The sequence below is a fragment of the Salvia hispanica genome, chromosome 1 (assembly GCF_029641045.1).
Source record: "Salvia hispanica isolate PSC_SH4W2 chromosome 1, Shi_PSC_v1, whole genome shotgun sequence".
NCBI lineage: Eukaryota > Viridiplantae > Streptophyta > Magnoliopsida > Lamiales > Lamiaceae > Salvia > Salvia hispanica.
In genome coordinates, this window is record NC_142692.1 from 6,467,390 (window position 1) to 6,490,651 (window position 23,262).

The 23,262-nt window shown below is 36.2% G+C and overlaps 4 protein-coding genes across 6 annotated transcripts; 2 read left to right on the top strand and 2 right to left on the bottom strand.

The window, feature by feature from the left end:
- The first annotated feature begins 428 nt into the window (after positions 1-428).
- Positions 429-5,583, top strand: CAC3 (acetyl Co-enzyme a carboxylase carboxyltransferase alpha subunit). Its single transcript, XM_048124680.2, has 12 exons — positions 429-694; positions 1,341-1,686; positions 1,998-2,072; positions 2,283-2,390; positions 2,536-2,696; positions 2,876-2,990; positions 3,076-3,230; positions 3,382-3,433; positions 3,518-3,586; positions 3,918-3,995; positions 4,074-5,169; positions 5,262-5,583. Exons 2-11 carry the CDS (start codon positions 1,345-1,347, stop codon positions 5,166-5,168), a joined length of 2,250 nt encoding a protein of 749 aa, XP_047980637.1. The 5' UTR covers positions 429-694; positions 1,341-1,344; the 3' UTR covers position 5,169; positions 5,262-5,583.
- A 1,330-nt stretch (positions 5,584-6,913) lies between these two features.
- Positions 6,914-16,917, top strand: LOC125222779 (uncharacterized). Of its 3 annotated transcripts, none has more exons than XM_048125586.2 (18): positions 6,914-7,169; positions 8,597-8,774; positions 9,319-9,451; positions 9,889-10,043; positions 10,257-10,340; positions 10,444-10,506; positions 11,279-11,410; positions 11,494-11,706; positions 11,888-12,004; positions 12,089-12,138; positions 12,806-12,968; positions 13,073-13,216; positions 14,164-14,286; positions 14,410-14,508; positions 14,898-14,987; positions 15,090-15,168; positions 16,146-16,276; positions 16,369-16,917. In XM_048125586.2, the coding sequence occupies exons 2-18, from the start codon at positions 8,598-8,600 to the stop codon at positions 16,501-16,503; spliced, it is 2,088 nt and encodes a 695-aa protein (XP_047981543.1). In that variant the 5' UTR covers positions 6,914-7,169; position 8,597; the 3' UTR covers positions 16,504-16,917. The 3 variants fall into 3 exon arrangements, with proteins under 3 accessions (XP_047981543.1, XP_047981541.1, XP_088918800.1); XM_048125584.2 differs by having other exon boundaries at positions 6,915-7,169; positions 8,536-8,774; XM_089062674.1 differs by lacking the exon at positions 6,914-7,169 and adding an exon at positions 7,234-7,521 and having other exon boundaries at positions 8,536-8,774.
- Positions 16,918-17,459: 542 nt separating this feature from the next.
- LOC125218843 (uncharacterized) lies at positions 17,460-18,569 on the bottom strand. Its single transcript, XM_048120621.2, has one exon. The coding sequence runs from the start codon at positions 17,881-17,883 to the stop codon at positions 17,545-17,547; it is 339 nt and encodes a 112-aa protein (XP_047976578.1). The 5' UTR covers positions 17,884-18,569; the 3' UTR covers positions 17,460-17,544.
- Positions 18,570-18,958: 389 nt separating this feature from the next.
- LOC125220011 (putative anion transporter 3, chloroplastic) lies at positions 18,959-21,523 on the bottom strand. The gene is made up of 7 exons (XM_048122119.2): positions 21,148-21,523; positions 20,478-20,704; positions 20,047-20,395; positions 19,903-19,947; positions 19,675-19,821; positions 19,342-19,479; positions 18,959-19,247 (listed from the first exon to the last, which is right to left on the bottom strand). The coding sequence occupies exons 1-7, from the start codon at positions 21,289-21,291 to the stop codon at positions 19,044-19,046; spliced, it is 1,254 nt and encodes a 417-aa protein (XP_047978076.1). The 5' UTR covers positions 21,292-21,523; the 3' UTR covers positions 18,959-19,043.
- Between the last annotated feature and the right edge of the window lie 1,739 nt (positions 21,524-23,262).

The following is a 23,262-nucleotide window of genomic DNA, read 5'->3' on the forward strand; positions in this document are numbered from 1 at the left end:
CGGTCCATCCCCAATAAATGCATAAAACTAGGTCAAACTGAACCAAATATGAATTCTATTAAACTTTAAATTTATAAAGTTATGGACCAAACAAATTAGTTAAATCAACTTTTGAACTCAATTAAATGAAAGAGCAATCATATACACTTATAAGCTTTGATTCAATTGAGTAAACTCAATTTGATTTATCTAATATATTTTGTAATGAAACGATTTTGTTTTGATCTAGTTATATAGTTCATGAAAATTTAACCATTTGAATATGGCATTTACATTAAAAGCTTTTTAATCTACTATATATAAATTATAAAGTTTGAGGAAATGATTAGATAATTAATTTCAGTTTGAATGAAATTAGGTTATTTCTTGTAATGTCCGTTGCTAAAAAGAGAAAAAAAAAAAGAAAAAAAAAAGGAAAACGCAGCTAGATTTGGCAGGCATAGAAAACATCGAAAAAAAGGAGATGAATATGTATATGGGTGAAAAAACTGCATCGTTATTTTCAGTGTGAATCTGTGTGTGAATTAGCACAAAGCCAAAGCTCTCGCTGACGATTTGCCCTATGCTTCAGCTGTTCTAATACCATTTCCCCTTCTCTCTCCCTACCTCCCTCTATCTAAAGCGCAGGAGAGCTCACATCCGATACTCGAATCTCTTAATCGGATCTCTCCGATTGCTGCTGCATTCCATCTAGGTTTGTTTCTCGCCTGTTTTCTTTTTGTTTGGATTAGGTCATTTCCTGAAATGCTTGGATGAGCGCGTAATTTGGTGTTTGCGATTGTTTCTCGGAGTGTTTTCCTGTTTTAAATATACAGCTGAGTGCGAGAGGTACCAATCTATGACACAATATTTGTGTTTGTTGTTGAAAAAATAAGGTTGTTGAGGTGCAACTTTCTGATCCTGGATTCCTGGAGCTGGAGATCCGTCTGCTTTTAGCGTTGTTGATTTATTTTTTGTGCATAATTTTTTTGATTTTGTTTGATTTAGCTGCATTTTCCTATCCGTGTATTAATTTGATTTCGAGATGATTACTGAAGTATAGGTCGCTGTGTAAGCTTGGGACTGCAATTTAAGCTTAACTTTTATAAACTGAAAACTATCTGGTACGGTTGTGTTTGGTTCCATTGCTGCAGCTAATACCTTATATGATCTAAATCTTTAAGCCTTCAAACCTATGGGTTCTATGTGATTCATCAATCAGATTTGTTTGAAGTATTTAAATTGTTCATTTTTTGAATTTTGGTTGGTTGCTATTTGGCTCCATCAGTTCTTTTCTTAATACTTTTAGTATCTTTGTGAGTTTTTTATTGACTCACACCTAATTGTTTTTGTTGCACCAGAAACATGGCTAGCATGGCGCAATCTCCAGCGTTATTAGCTGGGAACTTGGCCTCGAAACCTACTGCTTCAGATCTTCTTGGGAGTTTGTGTAATGGCATTTGTGATGTACCCCTCAAGGCCCTTGGAAGATCCCGTCTTGGAGCAAGAAGAAGAGACTTTTCCATAGTGGCAAAGGTTAAGAAAGGGAAGAAGAATGAATATCCTTGGCCAGAAGATCCCGATCTCAGTGTGAAGGGTGGAGTGCTTAGCCACCTCTCACCTTTCAAGCCTTTGAAAGAGAAGCCAAAACCAGTGACTTTGGATTTTGAGAAACCTCTCATGGATTTGCAAAAGAAAATAGTTGATGTATGGCTCTTTTAATCCTCTATAGTACTCCTACTCCATCTACCCTGATTGTTTGATCATTCTATATTCAGTAGTAATTTATAAACGCACTGTAATGTGGTCCTGAAAATTAAAATATTTGAGTACTTGAACTTTTGGGAAATGCTTCATTGACGATTATGATAGCTGATTTGCCTGTAATCATCTATGTGTGCGTCCAACATAGACCAAATAATCACAATGAAGGGAGCATTAGTATTTTCTTCACATGAAACCTAGACACTGAAATTTTGATGTCTTGATTTGATCTTTTATTGCTTTTCTTGGTGTAGGTGCAAAAGATGGCAAATGAAACTGGTCTCGATTTCAGTGATCAGATTATCTCACTGGAGAACAAATACCATCAGGTTTAGCCTGTAGCATCTGGTGTCATTGCCATTTTCTGTTCAATCATGTTTCCACATAATGTTCCATCTTAAGCCACAATTGCATGCCTATCAACTTGTTATGATGAACAGTTTTGGGCCATTTTGAGATTTAGACTGCAATTCTGCGGGCTCTTATTATTTCCAATCAATGTCATTGGTAATTCATCTTATTTCCCACATTGATTGCAGGCTCTGAAAGACCTATACACGCATTTGACTCCTATACAACGTGTGAACATTGCAAGGCATCCGAACAGACCAACATTCCTTGATCATATCTTCAACATCACAGAGACGGTATGACAGCTATTCTGCACCAAGCCTCTAGTCTTTATATGCAATTCTGCATAAAATTATCTTAAATATAAAAGTGGGTAGTTCACACAAAATAAATAATGAAGGGTGATATGGATGCTTAATCTTATCATTTCCATGCGTATAGTTTGTGGAGCTCCATGGTGATCGAGCTGGATATGATGATCCTGCCATTGTCACCGGACTTGGTACAATTAACGGCAGAAGCTACATGTTCATGGGCCATCAGAAGGGCAGGAACACGAAAGAGAATATCCAAAGGAACTTTGGGATGCCCACTCCTCATGGGTATGCATATCGAATTTGGGAAGAGATTATTTTGTGCTATATCATGAGTTTTTTGCTTTGGAAGCTTGTGTAATGCTGTGTCAAACAATTGAGTTTCTATTTTCCAACATTTCAGTAAGATTTAAAATGAGGCAATAATTTTTGTATTAATTTCTAATGGTGGGATATTTTTTCAACAGCTATAGAAAGGCACTGCGGATGATGTACTATGCAGATCATCATGGATTTCCTATTGTCACTTTCATTGACACTCCCGGGGCATATGCTGATCTCAAGTCTGAGGAATTGGGCCAAGTATTGGACCACATCTCTATAGCGAAAATTTATTTTATTGTGAAATGAAGTATTGATTTGCTAATTTCTTACTCTTCATCAACAGGGAGAAGCCATTGCATTTAATTTGAGGACCATGTTTGGTTTGAAAGTACCAATTGTTTCAATTGTCATCGGTGAAGGAGGTTCGGGTGGAGCTCTGGCCATTGGTTGTGCTAACAAGCTTTTAATGCTTGAAAATGCAGTTTTCTATGTCGCCAGGTGCTTTGACTGCAGTTAATGCTTTTGTTATATCATTACATGCTTTTATGGCTTCTTCAGTTACTTTCGTCATGATAGTAATTTGCATATTCATTTAATCCTTGCTTAATTAATCTAATTCTGATCTGTCCTTTCCATTTCCATGCGACAGTCCTGAAGCATGTGCTGCCATCTTATGGAAGACAGCAAAAGCTTCTCCAAAGGTTGGTTCAAGAATGTCAGACCCGGTGTTCAAATAAGGAGTAGATTCCATGATTATAACATTATATGCTTCTGTTTCTTAACAGGCTGCTGAGAAGCTAAAAATTACAGCTACAGAGCTCATTAAGCTACAAATTTGTGATGGTGCCATCCCTGTAATATTTCCTCTTCCTTTGTTTTCTTTTGTAGTTCTTGTCCTTCAATTATTATTTCATTTCATGCTAATAACTAGAAAACATTTGATGAACTGCCAAGCCATCTATAATCCTGTTATTATCTTCTCGGAATTAACTAATTTTGGAAGATATAGAAAGGTCATATATATTCCACATACTGGAATTTGCATCATTTGCAGTTTGGTTTTAAATTAATCACATCAACTATCAAGCTAGGATTTCTTTGGTTTGATAAATTTAAAACCATATACTACTGATTTCTGCACATCTTTGTAATGCATTGCTAAGATCTTTGGCCCATTCCTTGTAGGAACCTCTTGGCGGTGGACATACGGATCCGCATTGGACTTCTCAACAAATTAAAGCTGCAATTATTGAATCAATGGATGTAAGTAGTTCATGATTCTTATCCATTCTAGTAGGTATGCTATACTCATAAGAAACCTCGGATGTTTGGTGTCTGCAGGAACTTGTGAAAATGGATACTGAAACTTTATTAAAGCATCGGGCTCAGAAGTTCCGTAAAATGGGTACACTTGAGGTTGGTGGGTTCCAAGAAGGAATCCCGGTTGATCCAATTAGAAAAGTCAACATGAAAAAGAAGGAAGATCCTATAGTCCCAATCAGCATGACTTCTGAATCAGAGTTGAGGGACGAGGTTGAAAAGCTGAAACATCAGGTATTGGAAGCTAGTAAGTCATCAGGAACAGCACGCCCACAGAGGGGTTTGAAAGAGATGATGGAAAAGTTGGAGATAGAGATCGACTATGAATACGATGAAGCTGTAAAAGCTCTGGGTATGGAGGAGAAGTTTTCGACCCTGAGAGAAGAAGCTGCAAAGGGGAGAAATCTACATGCTTTGGATGAAAAGATTGAACAGCTACAGGGTGAATTTGCCAAAAATCTCCCTTCTGCTCCCAATTACAACAGCCTGATATCGAAGATTGAAATGCTGAAAGAGTTATCCAAGTCCGGCACCAACAAAGATGAACTGAAAATCGAAATTAATAAGAGATTTGGTGAGTTCATGAATCGGCCTGATGTAAAACACAAGGTTGAGACGCTCAAGGCTGAAATCGCAAATTTAGGATTAGGAGCATCAGATCTCGATTCCAGTCCGGAGATAAAGGAGAAGGTCATGCGATTGAATGGAGAATTGGAGTCAGAATTTAAGACTGTTCTTAAATCCCTGGGGCTGCAGGTGGTTCCTAAAAACCAAGACGCCGCCTTGGAAAAGATAAATTCCTTCAATGAAGAAGTCCACATGATTATCGATGATGTTGTCAATTCATCAGATTTGAAAGAAAGGATCGAGCTGCTGAAGGCAGAGGTGGAGATACTTGGAAACTCACCAGACGAAGACTCTAAAGCTAAGATTCTATCTTTGGTTACCGAAATGAAGCAAGCTATCAAGGAGGCCATAGCTTTTCCAGAATTGAAAGAAAAGCACGAAAGACTCACAGCTGAGATATCAGAATCTTCAAATGGGAGTCTTAATCAAGAGGAAGAAGATTCCCAAATAAAAGTCAACCAGGACACCAATCACCGTACCTTCGTCTGATGTAAGTCTACATATCTTTATATTCACCACCATTGTTTCATCCCTAGCTACTAGCAATACGATGTTCGTGAAAATCTTTGTCGACTGATTCAGGCATCATTGAAGCTCATCAAGAATCAAGAAGCCACTTTCTTCGAGCACTCAATGCCATTGGCGAAGGTCATATGTTTCGGTTTTTCAGCTCTGCCGTTGTACTTTCATGGATTCGTCGTTTTTATCACCCCCGGATTATGGTCATTTTTAGTTTAATCTTATTGCTTGTTCCCCATTTTTAAGGAATAGATTATCTTTACTTTGAGTTACTGGGGAAATCAAGCATATTTAATGAGGTCTGTAATAGACTAATGTTGTCTTCAAAACCTTCAATAAATTTTATTAGGTCCACAGTTAATTAGTTATAGATTGCATTTTAAAATGGATCATTTTTCTTTCTTTTGGAATAATTTATTAGTTAGTTCGCTCATTTTATTTTCGAAATAATTTATTTTCGTGTAGCATGAAACGCACCTTGATTCTTATTATTATTTAGTTAAAATGAGAGGTGAAACATTGTCTACATTATCAAAAAATGTTATAGTACTACTAATTTTTTCTGACAACAACTATAAATTTATGGAATACGAATTGAGACACTCCAACCATACCTAGTATAATAGGTTGCGCCATATAGAATTATTTTATCAACAACTTAAATCATACCGTAGATGCCGAATTAGGCACACCTTTAAAAAATGAAGGTGGTGTACCTAACAACTAAATATACTGCATTGTGCATATATTAAACATGATATATGCTTATATGGAAAAATTTATATTTATGAGAGCCGGTTGTTTGGTTTGATTAATTAGATTGAATTTCATAACTTAATCTTAAATGAATAATTATATGGTATTTAGTTATATCCATCCCATACAACTAAAATAATTTCACAACTTAATCCTAGATGGATTATCATGTGATAATTAGTCATATTCATCCCATCTAATTAAACTAATCACATAACTTAATCATAAATGGATAATCATGTGATAATTAGTCATATTCACTTCATCCAACTAAAATAATATAACAACTTAATCCTAAATGGGTTATTATATGATACTTAGTTATGAACCGAATGACACCTAAATGAATAGAACTGTGCACTATTATTTGAGGCTCGACTGAAAAAAATGCATTCGAATATCGATTTTGGTAGATAATTGAATTAAATGTTATGAATCACAATAATAAAAATAATTACATAACGACTATTATTATGTACTCGTTTAATAATTTATTAAACAAATGTTGATATAATTATCAATTAATAATTATATTTTAATAGTAGTATTATAATTATTTTTTTCAATAAAAAAACTTATTTTTAGCTAGTATGTTAATTAATCAATTCATTTCTTATATAAATTAGTTAAATAAACTTTAATTAATTAATATAAGTTGAAAATTGTATTAAATTTATTTTATGCACAAATAAATGAGAAGTAATCTATCTTTAATCCAATTCGGAGAAATTAACACGATCCCTAGTGGCTAGAGCTATAATGTTGGGCGAAAATTAACCCACAAAAAATAATTACCAAAGATAACCTAGAATTACAGCATACGCCATGTTTCCTTTAATGTGTTTCTACTTTTAATTTCATTTCGACCCTTCAACTTCACACAATTTACACTTTGAATCAGAATTAATCGCGCAGATTTGACCTGTATATATATTGAAGCTATGCAAATGCAATATACATATCGGTATCAATTTCTCCCAGCGAAATTCTCGCGTAATAACAACCTTTTTCTCGTGCTTGTACCTGTTTCCTCATGGATTGAATTGTACCCTTGTCTGCGATCATTCTCGCTCTAAAACCACGGGCGCTTGTTTCTCTCTCTAGGGTTTTTGGCGGAGTTGTAGTGCGATTCGATTTTGTGCGCTGATTTGTAGGGTTTTAGTCGGGTGGTTCGCGGCCTGCTCCTTTCGATTTTGGTCTGCTTTTATTGTCGAGGTTGGAGCTCGTTTTGTTCTTATGAATGATTTTGATTCCTGACTTTTTTGTTTTAGTTGTTTTTTGGCGGGTGTTTTGTTGATTATTCCAGATTGTGGGATTTGTTAGTTGTTATTTGCGATGAAATTAAGAGCAGAAGTGCTGTATTGGGCCGTATTTGAAGTTGTATGCAGCAACATTCACATTGTTTGTTCAGCACTATAAGAGAGCGAGAGAGAGAGCATGGGACTAGATAGGAATTTTTGGATGATTTTCCTGGGTTCTGTTCTTGAACAGATGATATTACTGAGTGAATTGATAATGAGGTGATACTGGTGGTAAATTTGCAACCTTGGGGAAGTGATTAGACTGCGTAAGTTATACGGCGATCTCTGAGACTGGCTTTATTTGTTAATGGGATTAGAATGTGGTATTGGATTATTAGATGTCTTTTGAGGTGCAATTTCTAATTAATAGGGTTCCTTATGCCCAATCTTCTTCAGATTCTGATTGGGATTGGAAACAAATCCGTTTGTGATTACAAGGGTGGAATGCTTTAGGTTTTTTGTTGTATCTGCTGAGTACAGTGAACAATTTTATACGTTTCACACTTCCACTGCATGCTCGACCACTTTGCATAAACATACATCTGGATAAAGCTACTAAATGTGGATTCCAATTAGTGCACTGACTGTTGTTGTTGAAGATGTGGCACCTTCTCATTGAGTGTTTATTGATTTAAATTTGTTGATATTGCCAAACTCATAATTGGAAGTGCCCTTAATAAGTTATATTTTGTTCCATGATGCTGGGTGCGATTTGGTTTGCATTTTTTGTCAGTTGCACATTATTGTTCACAATGTTGTGAAGAAGTCACACTTACTTCGGTTGGAACTTGAAGGGTTATATTGCATCATCTATTGCGTTGTTTTGCTGCGATTGAATTTTGCTCTCGATATATGTTGTTGGGGCTGATTTGTTAATGCATCTGATTGCTTTCCTTTTCCACTGGAACTGTAGTTTGGTCTCACATGTTAAATCATAGATAGCTCTAATTTATACCAGGAAATAGGATATTTTTTAATTTTTACTAAAAATATAATCTACATCTTTAACAGTAGGTACTTAAGGAGGGAATGGAACTCGTGGGTTAATCTTTTCCTTCTTTATTATTTAGATAATATTTTCCTCCATTTGGTGTTACTTTAGTCATTTGCCAAGGTACTTTGTCCCACAAATTAGACAAATTTCTTATGATAATCTAATACGAGAAGAATGTAGTGGCTGAAAGGACTTTAATCCAGATAACATTTCTGGTTGGCTAGTATCTCAATGTTGTTTAGGTATGGCAATAAGTTCTGAAATGATTTATTTGGCACGATTACAGAAATACAATCTCCAGTGCTGCATTCAGAAATGATTCTGATTGGAACTTGAATGATTGCCAGCATGGACTTAAATGCCTCCCCTGAACCAGAAGACGATGAGGTTTTTCCTGCACCACAGTCAGAAGAAGACGAGATTTTTCCTGCACCACAGTCAGAAGAAGATAGTGCGCAGGAAGAACATATTGAATACAATGAACATGTTGACCAAGAGCAGAGTGGTGCTTCAGTTGCACGCCGGGTATCATTCTGTCTTATTTTGAGCCAGCAAGATAATGTTTTTATTATTTCAGTGTTACTGGCAAAGCCTATGTTTAGATTATGATAAATGCAACTAATAAATCCTGGAAAAATATGCAAATTTAAATATTTGGTGTGTAACGGTATGATTCGAAATCCTTTACTTACTCATAGTCATTGGTCATGAGCTCAGTACTAGCTCTTGTATCGTTGAATCTCAATTTGTTCTCAGAATGGAGCAGATCGTGGTCTGACTCTATGTGACTTCTGCTCATTTTTTAGCTCAAGTGTGGTTGCTTACACAATAAGCAGAAGTAACTGTAATTGTAGTATTATATACTATTCACTGGAAGCTTTAACATACTTAGAATCTGGTAATTGTGATTATCCCATGGATTCACCTTAATGGGTTTTGCATGCTTGCCGATTACCTGGTCCACCTTTATGTTACTAAATGCTGCAGATAAAGATGTGAAGAAACACCGAGGAGATCTCTTAAAATGCTTGCTTCTTATTTCTGAATAATGTGTTTTCTTTTACATCAGGAACGTGAGGAAAGGACCCTAAGGATGCGCAGACAGAATCCCAATGACAGACCATCTTATGGATATCAGTCAAGTCAGCTTGCTGATGGCTATCAAGCTAAAAGGCAGAAACCTAATAGTAGACTTCCTCCAGGTGAACTATATGCTGATTATGTTTTACTAGCTCGTCATGGGGCGTGTTAGCAATACGTTGAGTGCAAATTGAAATTGAAATGATATTAAAGGACGACTCTTGTATTCTTTACTTACTAGTCTTTATTTCTTGGGCCACATTCTCTATATACTATCCTGCCCATGTGGAAAGAACTAATGTTTTTCTGCTGTGCTTGGATTGAAGGATCTTTTATGTTTAATGGGAACTGTTAAATTGTAATCCGGTAATCAATATTTACTTCTTAGGATAAAAGAAAAGGGACCTGAAAGGACTGATATTGCGCTGTCTTTTGTGTCCACGGGATTTTCTTGTACAATACTCCAATTAGAAGCATGCTACAATAGATATAAAAATAGTAGTTCTCTTCCTTCTTGGTAGTGCTATGTTTATTCAGCTAATATAAGTCCCCACTGCAGGTTGGTTAGACTGCCCTGCATATGGACACGAGATATTAGGGTTTCTGATCCCTTCAAAAGTTCCTCTAGGTGAAGCATTCAATGAAGAAATTCCACCTGGTAAAAGATACTCATTTAAGCAGGTGGTCCATCAACAAAGAGTTTTAAATCGAAAGGTGCGTGACTGTATTCCTACTTATTGATATTCTTATTGTATCATCTAATATTTAAGAATAGAACTAGTCTACTCTTGTATATATTTGGCTGGTGGTGGTGGGGAAATTGAGTTCTATAGAAAAATGCCCGAGTAGCAGTTAGAGATTATAATCTCTGCTAGTTTAACCCAAGGAGGACAAAGCAGAATATAATTTTCTACTCTCTATTTCCAGATAGGTTTGGTGATTGATTTGACCAATTCAGATAGATACTATGATCGCAAGAACTGGACTGACGAAGGTATCAAGCATGTCAAGGTGTGTAATTTCCTCTATCAGCGTCCTTGGATGTTTATTTTCTGTTTGAATTACTCCTTAATTTGTTACTCTTTCATCTCTTAATTCATTGTCTTCTCTTTAGATTCGATGCAAGGGGCGTGATTCAGTGCCTGAGAGTGAGGATGTAAATCAGTTTGTTTATGAGGTACCTATATCTTTTAGGACTCATAATGATGTAGAATCTGCTTAAATGTTTTATGTCTCAGTTTCATTTCTTTGCAGCAAGTTTCAGGTGATAGTTTTAAGTTTACTGTTCTTGTCAACTTTAGAGCATCAAACTGGTCTAACTAGATATTGTAGCTATTTGGCATCAAGAAATTGACCTTCAACCTTTAATGCTATGAGAAACCCCATTTTCCCCATTGTAGCTTATCTGTTTTAGATAGTAAAAGAAGTAAAGAACTCTTATGATAAAAAAAATGGATCTCGTGTGTCTGCATTGTCCATTTATGTAGGGCTGCTGTAAGTCTTCAGTTTAGGTTATAAGACAGATTGTATGATCCTGGTGAACTGTGAGATCCTTTACCACAAAGAATAAGTTTTTGACCTTTTAAATAATAGAACCTTGTACTTAGTAATTTCTCTAGTTCCTAGCGTTGGGCTTTTTACAGGCTTTGGAAACTAGTATTAATCTTCTTTGTTTACTTAGAGCCCCATTACAAATTGGAAGTGCTAAGTTGAAGTAGTTCATCAGGATTACAGAACATGTTTTTACTAGTCCAATAATCTGAACATGTTCTTACAGGTGAGATATTCATATGTACTAATTGGTTCAACCATAAAATAGTTCAGAGTCGCCACCTTGAAGTATCACTAGTTATTTTATCCATCAATTTCTTTTTTTTTTTATGTAGAATTATCTTATCTTTGTATTCTAAAGATATAGACATTTGAAGTTCCTTGCATGCTTTTATTAGGTTCAACAATTTCTGGCTCGGCAAAGGCAACCGAAAAAGCATATTCTTGTTCACTGCACACATGGGCATAATCGTACAGGATATATGATCGCCCACTATCTCATGCGTACAATGCCTATATCCGCTAGTCAGGTCAGATAGTTGTTGATTTGTTCAGAATCTTGAAGCTGGATATGCGTTTGGCTATTGTCTTAACTTTGTTGAATTTTTGGCAGGCAATCAAGACATTTTCTGAAGCGCGTCCACCAGGAATTTACAAACCAGACTACATTGATGCCTTGTATAATTTTTATCATGAGAAGAAACCAGAGATGGTTGTTTGCCCTCCAACCCCAGAGTGGAAAAGATCTTCTGAGCTGGATCTGAATGGTGACGCAATGCCAGATGATGATGATGATGGTGTTGATGGTCCTACAGCTCCTCCAGATGTATGTGCATGTGTTCATTTATATATATATGTATATTCGTTTAAAAATCAAAATTTTCATCTTGTATGAAAACATCAAAGATACATCCGTCACTTTGAAAAACTCAGATTAAGTCCCTCTAGTTTCTTTGTCTTATTTATCAATGTCTTGCTCATCTAACCTTGAGCATGTAAACATATAGGAGACTAATGAGACACGGACACTGACAAATGATGATGTTCTGGGAGATAAAATTCCTATAGACCAAGAAGTAGTGATGAGGCAGTTCGTCTACCAGTCCCTGAAGATGCCTGGATGGGTATGTTCTCCTGGAGTATCACGTTTTTATTTTGTTGTATATGCTACAGTGTTGCTGATAGAAAGTGCTTTTGTTCATCTGCAGGGTAGAGGAGCTTCACGATTTCCTGGTTCACATCCAGTTTCTCTCGACAGGTCTTAGACGCTTTCTAGATAATCTAAGTGCGGTTGTCTGTGTTCTGTAGGGTTCTATATTAAACTGTTTGGTTTGGAGGCAAATATTACATCAGTCACCTTTTTGGCTGTTATTTATCAATCCGTTCTTTAGTAGGTAAATAAGTCCACCAATATATTCTCATTCCCAATCTTGGTTACCTCTTTAAGATTGATGCTACGGTGACATCTTACATTCCACTATTACTACAGTTCTAGCCATTTATTCGAAAATTCTTAGGAGCTTTGCAAAGTGAATAAGAGCCAAACCCTTTGCCCCTCAATTTCGATATTTATTTTGTTAACCTTTATAGTAAACTTAAGAAATGGGATGTTTCACTTGGATTTAACTGCTGAAACGATTTACTAGTGATAATTGCAAATGTGCTTTGGGTTACATAGTTAGAGGAAATGACCGAGTAGAACCTATTTTTATGCTTTACTAACATCAGTGCACAATAGTTCAACATCCATGTAACAAAAAAATCCTATCGCACTTGATTGAAGAAGTAGACATTTACTTGAATTAACCTTGATTCTGTTTTCTAGTTAGCTTGAACATTATCACCCGTCTATTGTGGTAAATTGGTGTTGACATCGACTCATTATTCTGTGAGGTACTGACCTAATTGTTTGTCTATCTAACCAGGGAGAACTTACAACGGTTAAGGCAACGTTACTATTACGCAACATGGAAAGCTGATGGTACAAGATATATGATGCTTATCACTATGGATGGCTGTTATTTGATAGATAGGAATTTTAGCTTTCGCAGAGTCCAAATGCGATTCCCTTGCAGGCACACTAATGAAGTACGTGAATCTACTCCATGTACTTTGAAATAGTGAATATCTCTCTGGCTTTTGTTTATGCAGGAGTAGTATTGTTTTTCACTTGTGCAATTTTATTTCTTCAGAAGGGAGGGGCCGAGAAAATGTACCATCATTTTACTTTACTTGATGGGGAGATGGTAATTGATACGATGCCTGATACACATAAGCAAGAAAGAAGATACCTTGTCTATGATATGATGGTTTGTAATCAGGAATGCATTGTAGAGGTAATCTATGGAAAGCCTACTTATGTACTACATTTCTTGATTTATGTCTTTAATACAATTTTGGCAGTGGGGCACATCTGTATCTTCTGTTTTTACTGGCCAGCATTTAATCTATAATTGTGACTGCAATGACATCTGATATGGGGATCCCCCTAAAACAAACCTTGAATATGGGGATATTTCCTCCAATAAAATCATCAAAATAAGTTTTTGTTCAATTGATGAAAACTGAATCTTCAGCTATTCACTTGAATTATGTCTCTGTTTTAAATGGGAATATGACCATGAATTTATGTTGATGGCTTAGTTCTGATCAAGATGAGGTATGGACTCACTGCTGCACAGATTTGTGGTGACACGTGTGCTTTATATTTACTTAGGTTTCTCCTTTTCTGTATTTGTGGTTTTAGAACTTGCTAACACTGTCTACTTCTAATTTCCCTTCAATTCCAGCATTGGAAGTAACATTTTTTTAATATCAAAATAGCACCTTTTATAAATACCTGGATTTAGTTTGACACATAAGTACTCCATCCATCCCACTCAAGATGTCCACATCTTTTAGTGGCGCGGGATTTTAGGAGGAGTTGTTAGGTAGAGTAAGTAAATTGAAAATGGTAGTTGAATATTTTAGTGAGGAGAGTGGAGAGAAGGATTTATTTTCAAATATAGAAAGTGGACATCTTGTGTTGGACAAACTAAAAAGGAAAGGTGGACATCTTGAATTGGACGGAGGGAGTACTGCAAGTGAATATGGAATTTGATACTTTTTTCATATTGATTTTTTGCAATTAAAAGACTTTGAACGCGTAATCAAAAGACTTGAACGTGCAATCAAAAGACTGGAATATTCTTTTATACAACTGATAGCTTTTCTTTATTTACTTTTTTCATTACGCTTGTTTTAGATGAGTGTACTACTCCTAAATAGATTTGCTTACTTGCAGCTGCCATTTTATGAACGCTGGAAAATGGTCGAGAAGGAAATCATTGAGCCTCGAAATTTTGAGAGGCAACACATATATAAAAGCCAAAACCCCTACTATAGATATGAATTGGAGCCTTTCAGGGTACGTAATCATCTTACTTTTTTATGTTATTCTCCCTCCCTACCCCGCACTAGCTCTGTATGCACTTTGATGCAAATGAATTCCTATATTTATTTTTCTGTGTACTTGTTTGATGGGTGACAGGTAAGGAGGAAAGATTTTTGGCTTCTTTCTACTGTGACAAAACTGTTGAAGGGGTTTATCCCGAATCTCTCTCACGAAGCAGATGGTCTTATTTTCCAGGTGCTTAGAAGAACCCTGTCTAACTTTTGATGTCCTTTTTTATTTGCAGTGATAGTCTTGCTTAAATGTTCACTTCGCTAAAATTCTTGGACTTGAACTCATTTTGATTTTTATATTGATTAATGATGCTCACCTATTAAATTTGTTAGTAAAACTTTAGAAGGATTGAAAATTTCTCATGTGAAGGATGACCGAGTGAGTATCACATTATTAGTGAATATTTGAGAATTGTGATGCGTGTCCTAGTAGTTATGTCTTGGTATACATTACCAGCAACACTTTGGTTGACTAGTCTATTATTAATTCATGTTGGTGCTTTGCACCTAGAGTATTATGCAATGTTCTTTAAGTTAGACTTTAATTTGTTCATTGTTTCCATTTCATGGCAGGGCTGGGATGATCCTTATGTTACACTGACGCACAATGGTCTCTTAAAGTGGAAGTATCCCGAAATGAATTCAGTGGACTTTCTCTTTGAGGTTTTTCTTCTTTAATTTTTCCGTAAAGAATTAATAAGCACCTAGTTTCTATTTCTACGGTCATGTCTAATATTGTTTTGTTATCTTCTTCAACACTTATAGATTGTTGAAAGTCGCCAGCTGCTCTATCTCTATGAGCATGGGAAGAAGAAATTGATGGACAATAGGGTTGTCTTTCCTGGTCAGTAGTTCAATAAAGGCAATTTTGATTAATCGATTATTTATGAAAATTATATTTTCTCAAAAAGGGAGTTTATTTTCAAAAACCCAGAATTTGGATGCATTTTTCTTTTCTTTCTTAGTTGGACAAAAACAACTAGTTTGATCTCAAAAGAAATGGATGTCAAGCTGATTTTTATTACTCAAAAAGATTGAATGAGACATTCTGTGGAACAATAGAAGTTTGTATTTTTGTTCTTGTTCCTTTGTTAGAGTACTGATTGTTCATATATCATTGTCTTAGTGGCTTTGAGTTTGGAATCACTTCCAGGAATTTCACATGAAACTGCTGTTTGACTCGAGAATCATTTCATTTAACCTGGATTGGCTTATTTAAATTTGTTGAGCCATGTGGGGCAATTTTATCTGATGTTTATGATTTGCCTTATTTTTCTGTACAAACCTTTTTTTTGTTCCCATTATGCAAATTACTTCTTCTCCCAAGGAATCGAGTAAATACAGAAAAACTTGCCTCCAATGTGTCCCTCAGCTAAAAAATTACTCCCCCGTCCCTGAAATTTGTCACTTATTTTCATTTTTGGTAATAGACCCCATATTCCACTAACTCATTCCCACTCACATTTTCTTATAAAACTAATATATAAAAGTAGGACTCACATACCACTAACTTTTCCAACCCACTTTCTATTACATTTCTTAAAATCCGTGCCGGGTCAAATGGTGACAAATTATAAGGGACGGATGGAGTATTACTATCATAAATGCCATTCATCAAATGGAAGCTATCAAAATACTCCAGATGTAAAACTAGCATGATCCTTTGCAGCTACCAACTTAATCTGTAGCATGTTTATTTGGTTCTGCTTTTGCTAAACATTCATGGAGCAGAGGATCTTGTTTCTACTCATGTACATTTTCCGTTCTTAATCCTAATGAAGGCTTACATTGGTTGGTTTTTTCTTGCTCTCCATTCCGCAGATGATCCTGATGCATCAGTATATAATGGTAAAATTATTGAGTGTAAGTGGAACTCCGAGGAAAAAGTGTGGGTTTGTATGAGGGTCAGGGTGGACAAAGGGACACCGAATGATTTCAGAACGTACACTAAGGTACATTCCGTATCTCATTTTAATGCCACTTTTTTTTTTTTTTTCAAAACTGTCCCCAGGCCAAAATCATGCTTTTCTAAAACTAAAAACAGGTCATGAAAAGTATCACGGACAACATCACTGAAGATGTATTGTTGAACGAGATCAAAGAGATCATCCGCCTTCCGATGTACTCTGATAGGATACAGAGTGAAAGCCAAGGGCACAATGCATCACGCCGTAGGTGAACAAGTTGTTTGATAAAAGAAGTGCAACTTCTGGAGAAAAACTACTTTTCAACGGCTCCTAATACGAAATGGAACCTCGGGAAGATTCTGCAAGTGAGGATTGTTGGATATAAACCGATCTTTGGGTGCGCCATTTCATGGTTATGTCAAAAATCATCTCCTGTTTTCTTTTATTTTCTTGACAGTCTTTTTAGGTGATAGGAATAGTTGTAGGAAGATGGTCGTTTTGTATATTATTGTTTTCAGCTGCAGTTGCCTTGAATAGTAGTTGGTAAATTTGTTCAAAAGAAGTGTAGATTTTAGGTTAAAAAAATTTAATTCTAAATCAATCTGTTATTGTGAATATCGACTCTAGTCGAACTTGGCTCATCATTGGTCAGATTGTTTGCGTGAGAGTATAAGAGAATTCCTTTACTTGTGCTCAAAAGAAGTAGTAATATATAATTTTCATATAGGTTACTGCAATTTAAATTCCATCTTTATTGTAAAAGTGTCCAACTTTTACAGCGTTTCAATAATTTCTCATTTGTTATTTTCAATTTATAGTAAATTTGTCCACAATTGAAGTCAATTGTTTGGACTATGCCCCCTCTCCCCATTGTCATCAAAATCACGAGACTAATTAACATTGAGAAGAGACATTATATTCAAACTCAACCAATTTCTTCTTTTTCACATCTAGCAAAGTGCTTGTAGCATTCAATTTATTTATCTGAAGGAAATGAATGAATCGTAAAACACCAGAATGAGGAGGATTTCAAGAATAAGCAAGCATGATATTGCATATTCGAGCAAAACTCAAGATGTATGTATCTGTTGCTATTTTCTTTTCTAACGTTCATCTCAAGATATGTTACTTACACTAGTAAGGTTCTATACCAATCATATTCAAACATCTTATTTGCCTACTCTTAGTCTATAAATCCAAAACGATAACATTATCTTGACAACAGAAATGGAAGATAACACCAAGGTATAACCCAATATACAATCCATACACAAAATGAATGCATGTAAAGAAACAAATCAAGAATCTATGTATCAATATGCTTGCAACACAGGCCTTTTACCAAGCCTCTTCATCTCTCTATCCATCTGGCCAGTAAGCATCAGCCCAAACATCTTGAAATCACAAAGCAGAGACCAAATTGGGTGCCTAAATGATGTGGGAAGATTCCCTTCAACAAAGAAATGGCTGTAGCAACTCAACCCATTCCTCAACAAGGGCACAAAAATCAAGAACCACAGATTGAAGAGCAATGAGTATATCAAGCACACAAAGCTGCACACTGTGCCTGCAAAATGCCAGCGCCTTGTTGCTGCTTTTGAGTGCTGGTTCATGTAGAATGGCCAGAATTCTTCCATGCTCCTGAAATTCATGTCTTCTGAGATATTTGAGGTTGGCCCAGATGGGATTGGGGGAGAGAGAGGTTAGTTTGAGCTGATGTTCATGATTTTGGAGAGAGATAAACAGATCCCAGATCAGATTTCCAGCAAAAATTGGGAAATAGAATGGTTTTTGATGGGGCAAGGATTGCCAAGATCAGATTTTTCAGTGAAATTTGGATTCTTGAAGGAAGATAAGATGATTTGACTTTGGTTGAAATTTTTAAAGCAGATATAAGCTGAAGCCCAGATCAGATTCTTCAATAAAATTTGGATTTCTTAATGGAAGAGAGTAAATTTCACCACAAGTACTTTCAAGAAACAAAATCTCAGTAAAAATCGATTCTTGATGAAAAAGACCACAGTTTTCAAGAACAATCCAATACCAGAAAACACGAAATCGAATTCCCGAGTTCTGAGAACTCAGATTTGCATAGGATAGCTCACAGAATCAAGATCTCTGTTTCTGCAAGAAAGCATCAGAGCCCAAATAGAACTATCAAGAAACTAAAGCCATCAAGAAGAATCTCTATGATTAGACTTGATAATTTCAAGAAGAAAAAGGGTCAGATGGAGGCTCCATTATGAAGGAATAAAAGATAATAAATGATGAATTAAATGCTTGAAATTATATTTTGGGGATAGAATTTTGGCATGTGAGTCAGAGATTGGCCACTCACCACTCTTTCTTTAGCTCAAAACATAAAATAAAGTACTGTTACAAGTCCACGTGCCCTGTCTTGGTCAATGATCAGATAAGTGAAAAAAAACGCAGTTATTATAGTTTCTTAAATATTACCAGATAATTACCATTTCATCAATATTTTTTACAAATTAAATATTTCATTAAAATTTTAAATTAGTCTTAAGTTTTAGTCTTCACGTGGCCATTTTATATTAACTTTAAACTTCAATAAACTTTTTATACTAAGATTTTTACATAAGCTTAATTTTTTTTCAATACTAATTAGAAATATTGTTGAAATATTTTGTATGTATGATGTAATTACCCGGTTAATACACAAACTCGAAAAATTGTACTGTATTTTTTTTTTCTCACCAAACAGAATAGTGTTTCATCAGTTTATAGAATATACTTATTTAAATGGCCACATTAGAACAAAGGTCATGTAAGGTTTGTAGAAACAAGAATGCTAAAAGACTCTTTCTCCAGTAGCATAGAGATTCCAAAAGATAGTTGCAGCAAAATAGAGACAAGCAGTTAGAGTTAAGAATGCTTGAAAAGATCCCAGCCACTGCACAAACATTCCTGTTGCTATTGTACTCACTATTGCTGCTACTGTTCCTGCTGAATTTGAAATCCCTTGTAGAAATCCAGCATATTGTGGTGCTATATCCTGACAAAACAATCAATCCAATTAGTACATTATTATTACATTAGGATTGAATCCAAGTAGTACTATATGTTTTGTTTTAAAGTTGTGAACTCACATGCATATTCAGTAAGAACCCAGCTTGACTGAAGGAGCTCAGGCTGAGACCCATTGTCATGAATACGGCCGCGACTGCAGGGCTCGTGGCGTAGTTCAAGCCAAGCAATGCTGTCCCGGGTCCAACGAAACCGATCGACTGGTATGAACAAGCAGTTTTAGCAAAGAAACTGATGAAAATATTCCCAAGATTCTATGTCATGTTTTTAGCACCTAATTCTTTTCTTGTTCATGTCACAACATAAATGTCACTAACAGCACAACCTCAGTTTATTGATTTTGTACATAAATAATGAAAAAGTTGTACTGGAATAATTCAAGATCGGAGATTTACCTGAGTGATTTTCCTGATGGATGTTATTGAGTAACCGGATTTGATTAAATAATCAGACATCGCGCCAGCAATGTAGCCCGAGATGGCCATTGTTCCCCATGGAACTGCGCTAAACCAAGCCGCCTCCTTCAATTTTACACCAAAAACCTAACACATCACCAGTAAACTTGTATTGATGAATTGCCATATCAGAAAAGAGAAGTATGTATGTAACATAATGCCACTCACAGTATTGAAATAAACTGGCATCCACGACAAAAGAACGAAGTAGCCCTGCATCGAAGAGCTTAAAGTGAATAACATACAACGGATTTCAACTTTCATATCAAAGCAAGAATGTGGAAAGCAATTGATTAAGAAGAGAAATCGAACCCAATTATTGGTGATATTAGCAAAAATTATTGCCCAGGTTGGCATTTTTGAGAAAAGAAGGGTTAGAGGTGGAAGCTTGCCCTTGCTCTGGCAAGGATCCGATTTCCCGGCTTGGATCAGCTTCAACTCCGATTTACTGATACAAGTGCTCTCTTGTGGATCGTTCGGGACCCTATATGCCCACGTAACCAACCAGAGAAATCCGAGAAATGTGAAGAGAATGAAAGGACCGGAGATCCCTACAGACGATATGGCCAGAGGTGTTACGACCAATCCAAGGACGTTCCCTAGCTGGAAACCTCCCATTGATATTCCAACTGCAGTGGCTCTTTCATTAGTCGGGAACCATCTGAGAAGCATACAATCAACAAAACATCATTGACTGTAATCTGCTTACTTAACGTTTCTCATCCAACACGGGAAGCTAGTACCTCGAGAGAATATTATTCATTGAGGGTAGAGCTACACCTTCTGCGAGTCCAAAGAAGACACGAACAGCCAAGAGACCAGTCGTGGAGTGAATTGCCGCCCATGGAGTGAGGAGAGTAGCGAGAGACCACAAAGCTGCACCGATTGCTAGAACTTTTCGTCCTCCATGTTTATCCACCAAAGCTCCTCCTATAACTGAGGAACACATATATCCCCACAGAAAGGATGACTATAAAGGAACAACATCATGTGATTAGCAATGTACTAAATAAACATTTTGTTCATAGCAATGTAAGATCATCTTCAACCAAGTTTCAACAGCAATACAGTCAAGAGTGACACATATGCAATCTTTGGGATAAAACATCTATTTTTAGCTTCAATTTTCCTAAAAATAGACATTGAATGCCAGATCATTTGACTAATGTTTTCAGCATTTGACAAAGCAATCTCATATTGCATTTCAAATTTACAATGGTCAATCACCGAACTTTCAAAAATAACCAATGTACATCATAACTTTGATATGGATTTGGGGGGAAATTGTGTATGACCTAGAAGCAATGAAATGAAATCATCCAATTTTGTAACAAATTGGCCAATCAAGCAATGAATCAAAGCTAGTATAACACTAAAATTGAAATACATACACACATATATATAAGCGTGTACCTGGACAATGCCCAAGAAGGAAGTGGTCCAGCCATTTTTGGCGGCAAGGGGGACAACGACGACCGACATGACGACTCTATCTGCGCTGCACAAGCACATGACAGCCGCCACCAGCGCCACCACCTTGAACCTCTCGGCCGCCATGACGATCGCGCTCTATTCCCTTCTTCCTACCATTGCTCTGTGATTCGACAAATTGGGGAAATGGTCTTTTTTAAGATTTGGTGCGGAGTTGATTTCTCCCAAATGGGAAGTTGACTAATAGCATTAGCTGTTTTTGCAATTCATTGAATTTAGCTGTAATTGCGATGGCGTAGGTCGTAACGCTTGCCATCAACGTGAAGCCTATGGCTAGGAGAGAGAGAGAGCCAGGAAACTGGAGTCGGAAAAAGAAAATATATATATTTATATATTTGGATTTTAGGTAGTTAATATGGTTCTGTTCGATATTCTTGTCAGAAGAAAAAAAAAAGAAAATTTATTTAAAATGAAAATTCCTTTTTTAAAGTCAAATTTTATAGAACAATATAGGAGTCATTTAATTCTGAAAAATGCACTGCTCCCTTAACATTTTTATTTGATTGTGCACTTCATTTATGGGATGGTTAATGATAGAAGTAGCCAATAAACTCATTAAGCTACAAAATTTAATGTAACAGGAGAATATGAGAGCTCTGAATATAGTGCTTGACTGATGATGTTTCAGATTCTTAAAATGAGTTTTATTTACATCTCTATATATACTATGATTTGGAAGAGACTAGAAGCTCATCCTAAACCCTAGCTAAGCTACCAAACAAACCAGCTAAATGCCAAACTAGAGTAATTGAAAACTTAATGCAATGCAGTACAAAATGGCAGGAGCTCTTTATCTTCAAGCTAGGATCCTTTAGTCAACACTTCTTTCCACGTAGGATACATTGGATGAGAATTCATTGATGACATTGCACACTCTGCCACTTCTTTGTTAGCATGAGCAATATCATGCTTCTTTTCCTTCACCTTGATCATACCTTGATTTGTATTCAAGGTTGTTGTGCTAACACTTCCCCTCAATTCAATCGTGGATGAAGGACAAATGGTCATCTTGTTCCTTAGACGCGAGAAGAATTGATACCCTAAGGCTTTAGTAAGCACATCTGCAATTTGGTCTGAAGTTGGAACATATCTGAGTTCCAATCTCTTTTCTTTTACCTTATCTCTTACGAAATGGATGTCCAGCTCGATATGCTTTGTTCTAGCATGTAGAACAGGGTTACTTGCCAATGCAATTGTACTCATATTATCTATCCAGACAATAGGAGTCTCCAAAAGTTTCACTTGAAGTTCATCAAGTAAAGACTTTATCCAGCTGATCTCACAAACTGCATGAGCAAGGCTTCTATACTCTGCTTCTGTACTTGATCTCGACACCACTGCCTGCTTCTTTGAACACCAAGATACAAGATTATTTCCGAAATATACACAATACCCTGTTACTGACCTTCTATCATCCATGTCTGCTGCCCAGTCCGAATCAGAAAAAGCCACCAATTTGAATTCTGTCTTTTGCACATGAAGGCCATAGTCCATTGTTCCAGCTAGATATCGAAGTATCCTTTTTACAGCTTTCCAATGAGAATCAAGAGGAGAAGCCATGAATTGACTTACTTTGTTTACGCTGAAACTGATTTCGGGTCTGGTGATCGTAGCATATTGCAATGCTCCAACTGTGCTTCTATACAATTTTCCATCTAAGAAAGGATCTCCTTCATTCTTGGACAGTTTGAGGTTGGTCAGCATTGGTGTAGGGAATGGTTTTGAATCAAGCATTTGCACTTTTTCCAATAGCTCTCTGATATAGGATCCTTGGCTCAAGTGAAGACCTTGAGCTGTATAGACCACCTCAACACCCAAGAAATGTTTGACTTCCCCTAGATCTTTCAAAGAAAATTGTTGACTGAGCTGAGAAATTACTTGTTTAATAGCAGATGAAGAGGAGCCTGTGATGAGCATATCATCAACATAGATTAGAAGATAGGTAACCTCTTTTCCACAAACTCTGAAAAACAAGGATGTGTCAGCTTTAGATTGGGAAAAACCAAGAACCAAAAGAGCAGCTTGTACAGTTGAAAA

What these genes read in the sequence shown, in the direction of transcription:
- CAC3 (XM_048124680.2), top strand. Translation starts at nt 1,345, where the DNA reads ATGGCTAGCATGGCGCAATCTCCAGCGTTATTAGCTGGGAACTTGGCC. An exon ending in TGGAGAACAAATACCATCAG is followed by an intron (nt 2,073 to 2,282) that starts GTTTAGCCTGTA and finishes CATTGATTGCAG; the next exon opens with GCTCTGAAAGACCTATACAC. An exon ending in AGTCTGAGGAATTGGGCCAA is followed by an intron (nt 2,991 to 3,075) that starts GTATTGGACCAC and finishes CTTCATCAACAG; the next exon opens with GGAGAAGCCATTGCATTTAA.
- LOC125222779 (XM_048125584.2), top strand. Translation starts at nt 8,586, where the DNA reads ATGATTGCCAGCATGGACTTAAATGCCTCCCCTGAACCAGAAGACGAT. An exon ending in AAGGTATCAAGCATGTCAAG is followed by an intron (nt 10,341 to 10,443) that starts GTGTGTAATTTC and finishes TCTTCTCTTTAG; the next exon opens with ATTCGATGCAAGGGGCGTGA. An exon ending in CAGATGGTCTTATTTTCCAG is followed by an intron (nt 14,509 to 14,897) that starts GTGCTTAGAAGA and finishes ATTTCATGGCAG; the next exon opens with GGCTGGGATGATCCTTATGT.
- LOC125218843 (XM_048120621.2), bottom strand. Translation starts at nt 17,883, where the DNA reads ATGAATTTCAGGAGCATGGAAGAATTCTGGCCATTCTACATGAACCAG.
- LOC125220011 (XM_048122119.2), bottom strand. Translation starts at nt 21,291, where the DNA reads ATGGCGGCCGAGAGGTTCAAGGTGGTGGCGCTGGTGGCGGCTGTCATG. An exon ending in ATGAATAATATTCTCTCGAG is followed by an intron (nt 20,396 to 20,477) that starts GTACTAGCTTCC and finishes TATGCTTCTCAG; the next exon opens with ATGGTTCCCGACTAATGAAA. An exon ending in TGCCAGTTTATTTCAATACT is followed by an intron (nt 19,822 to 19,902) that starts GTGAGTGGCATT and finishes GTGATGTGTTAG; the next exon opens with GTTTTTGGTGTAAAATTGAA.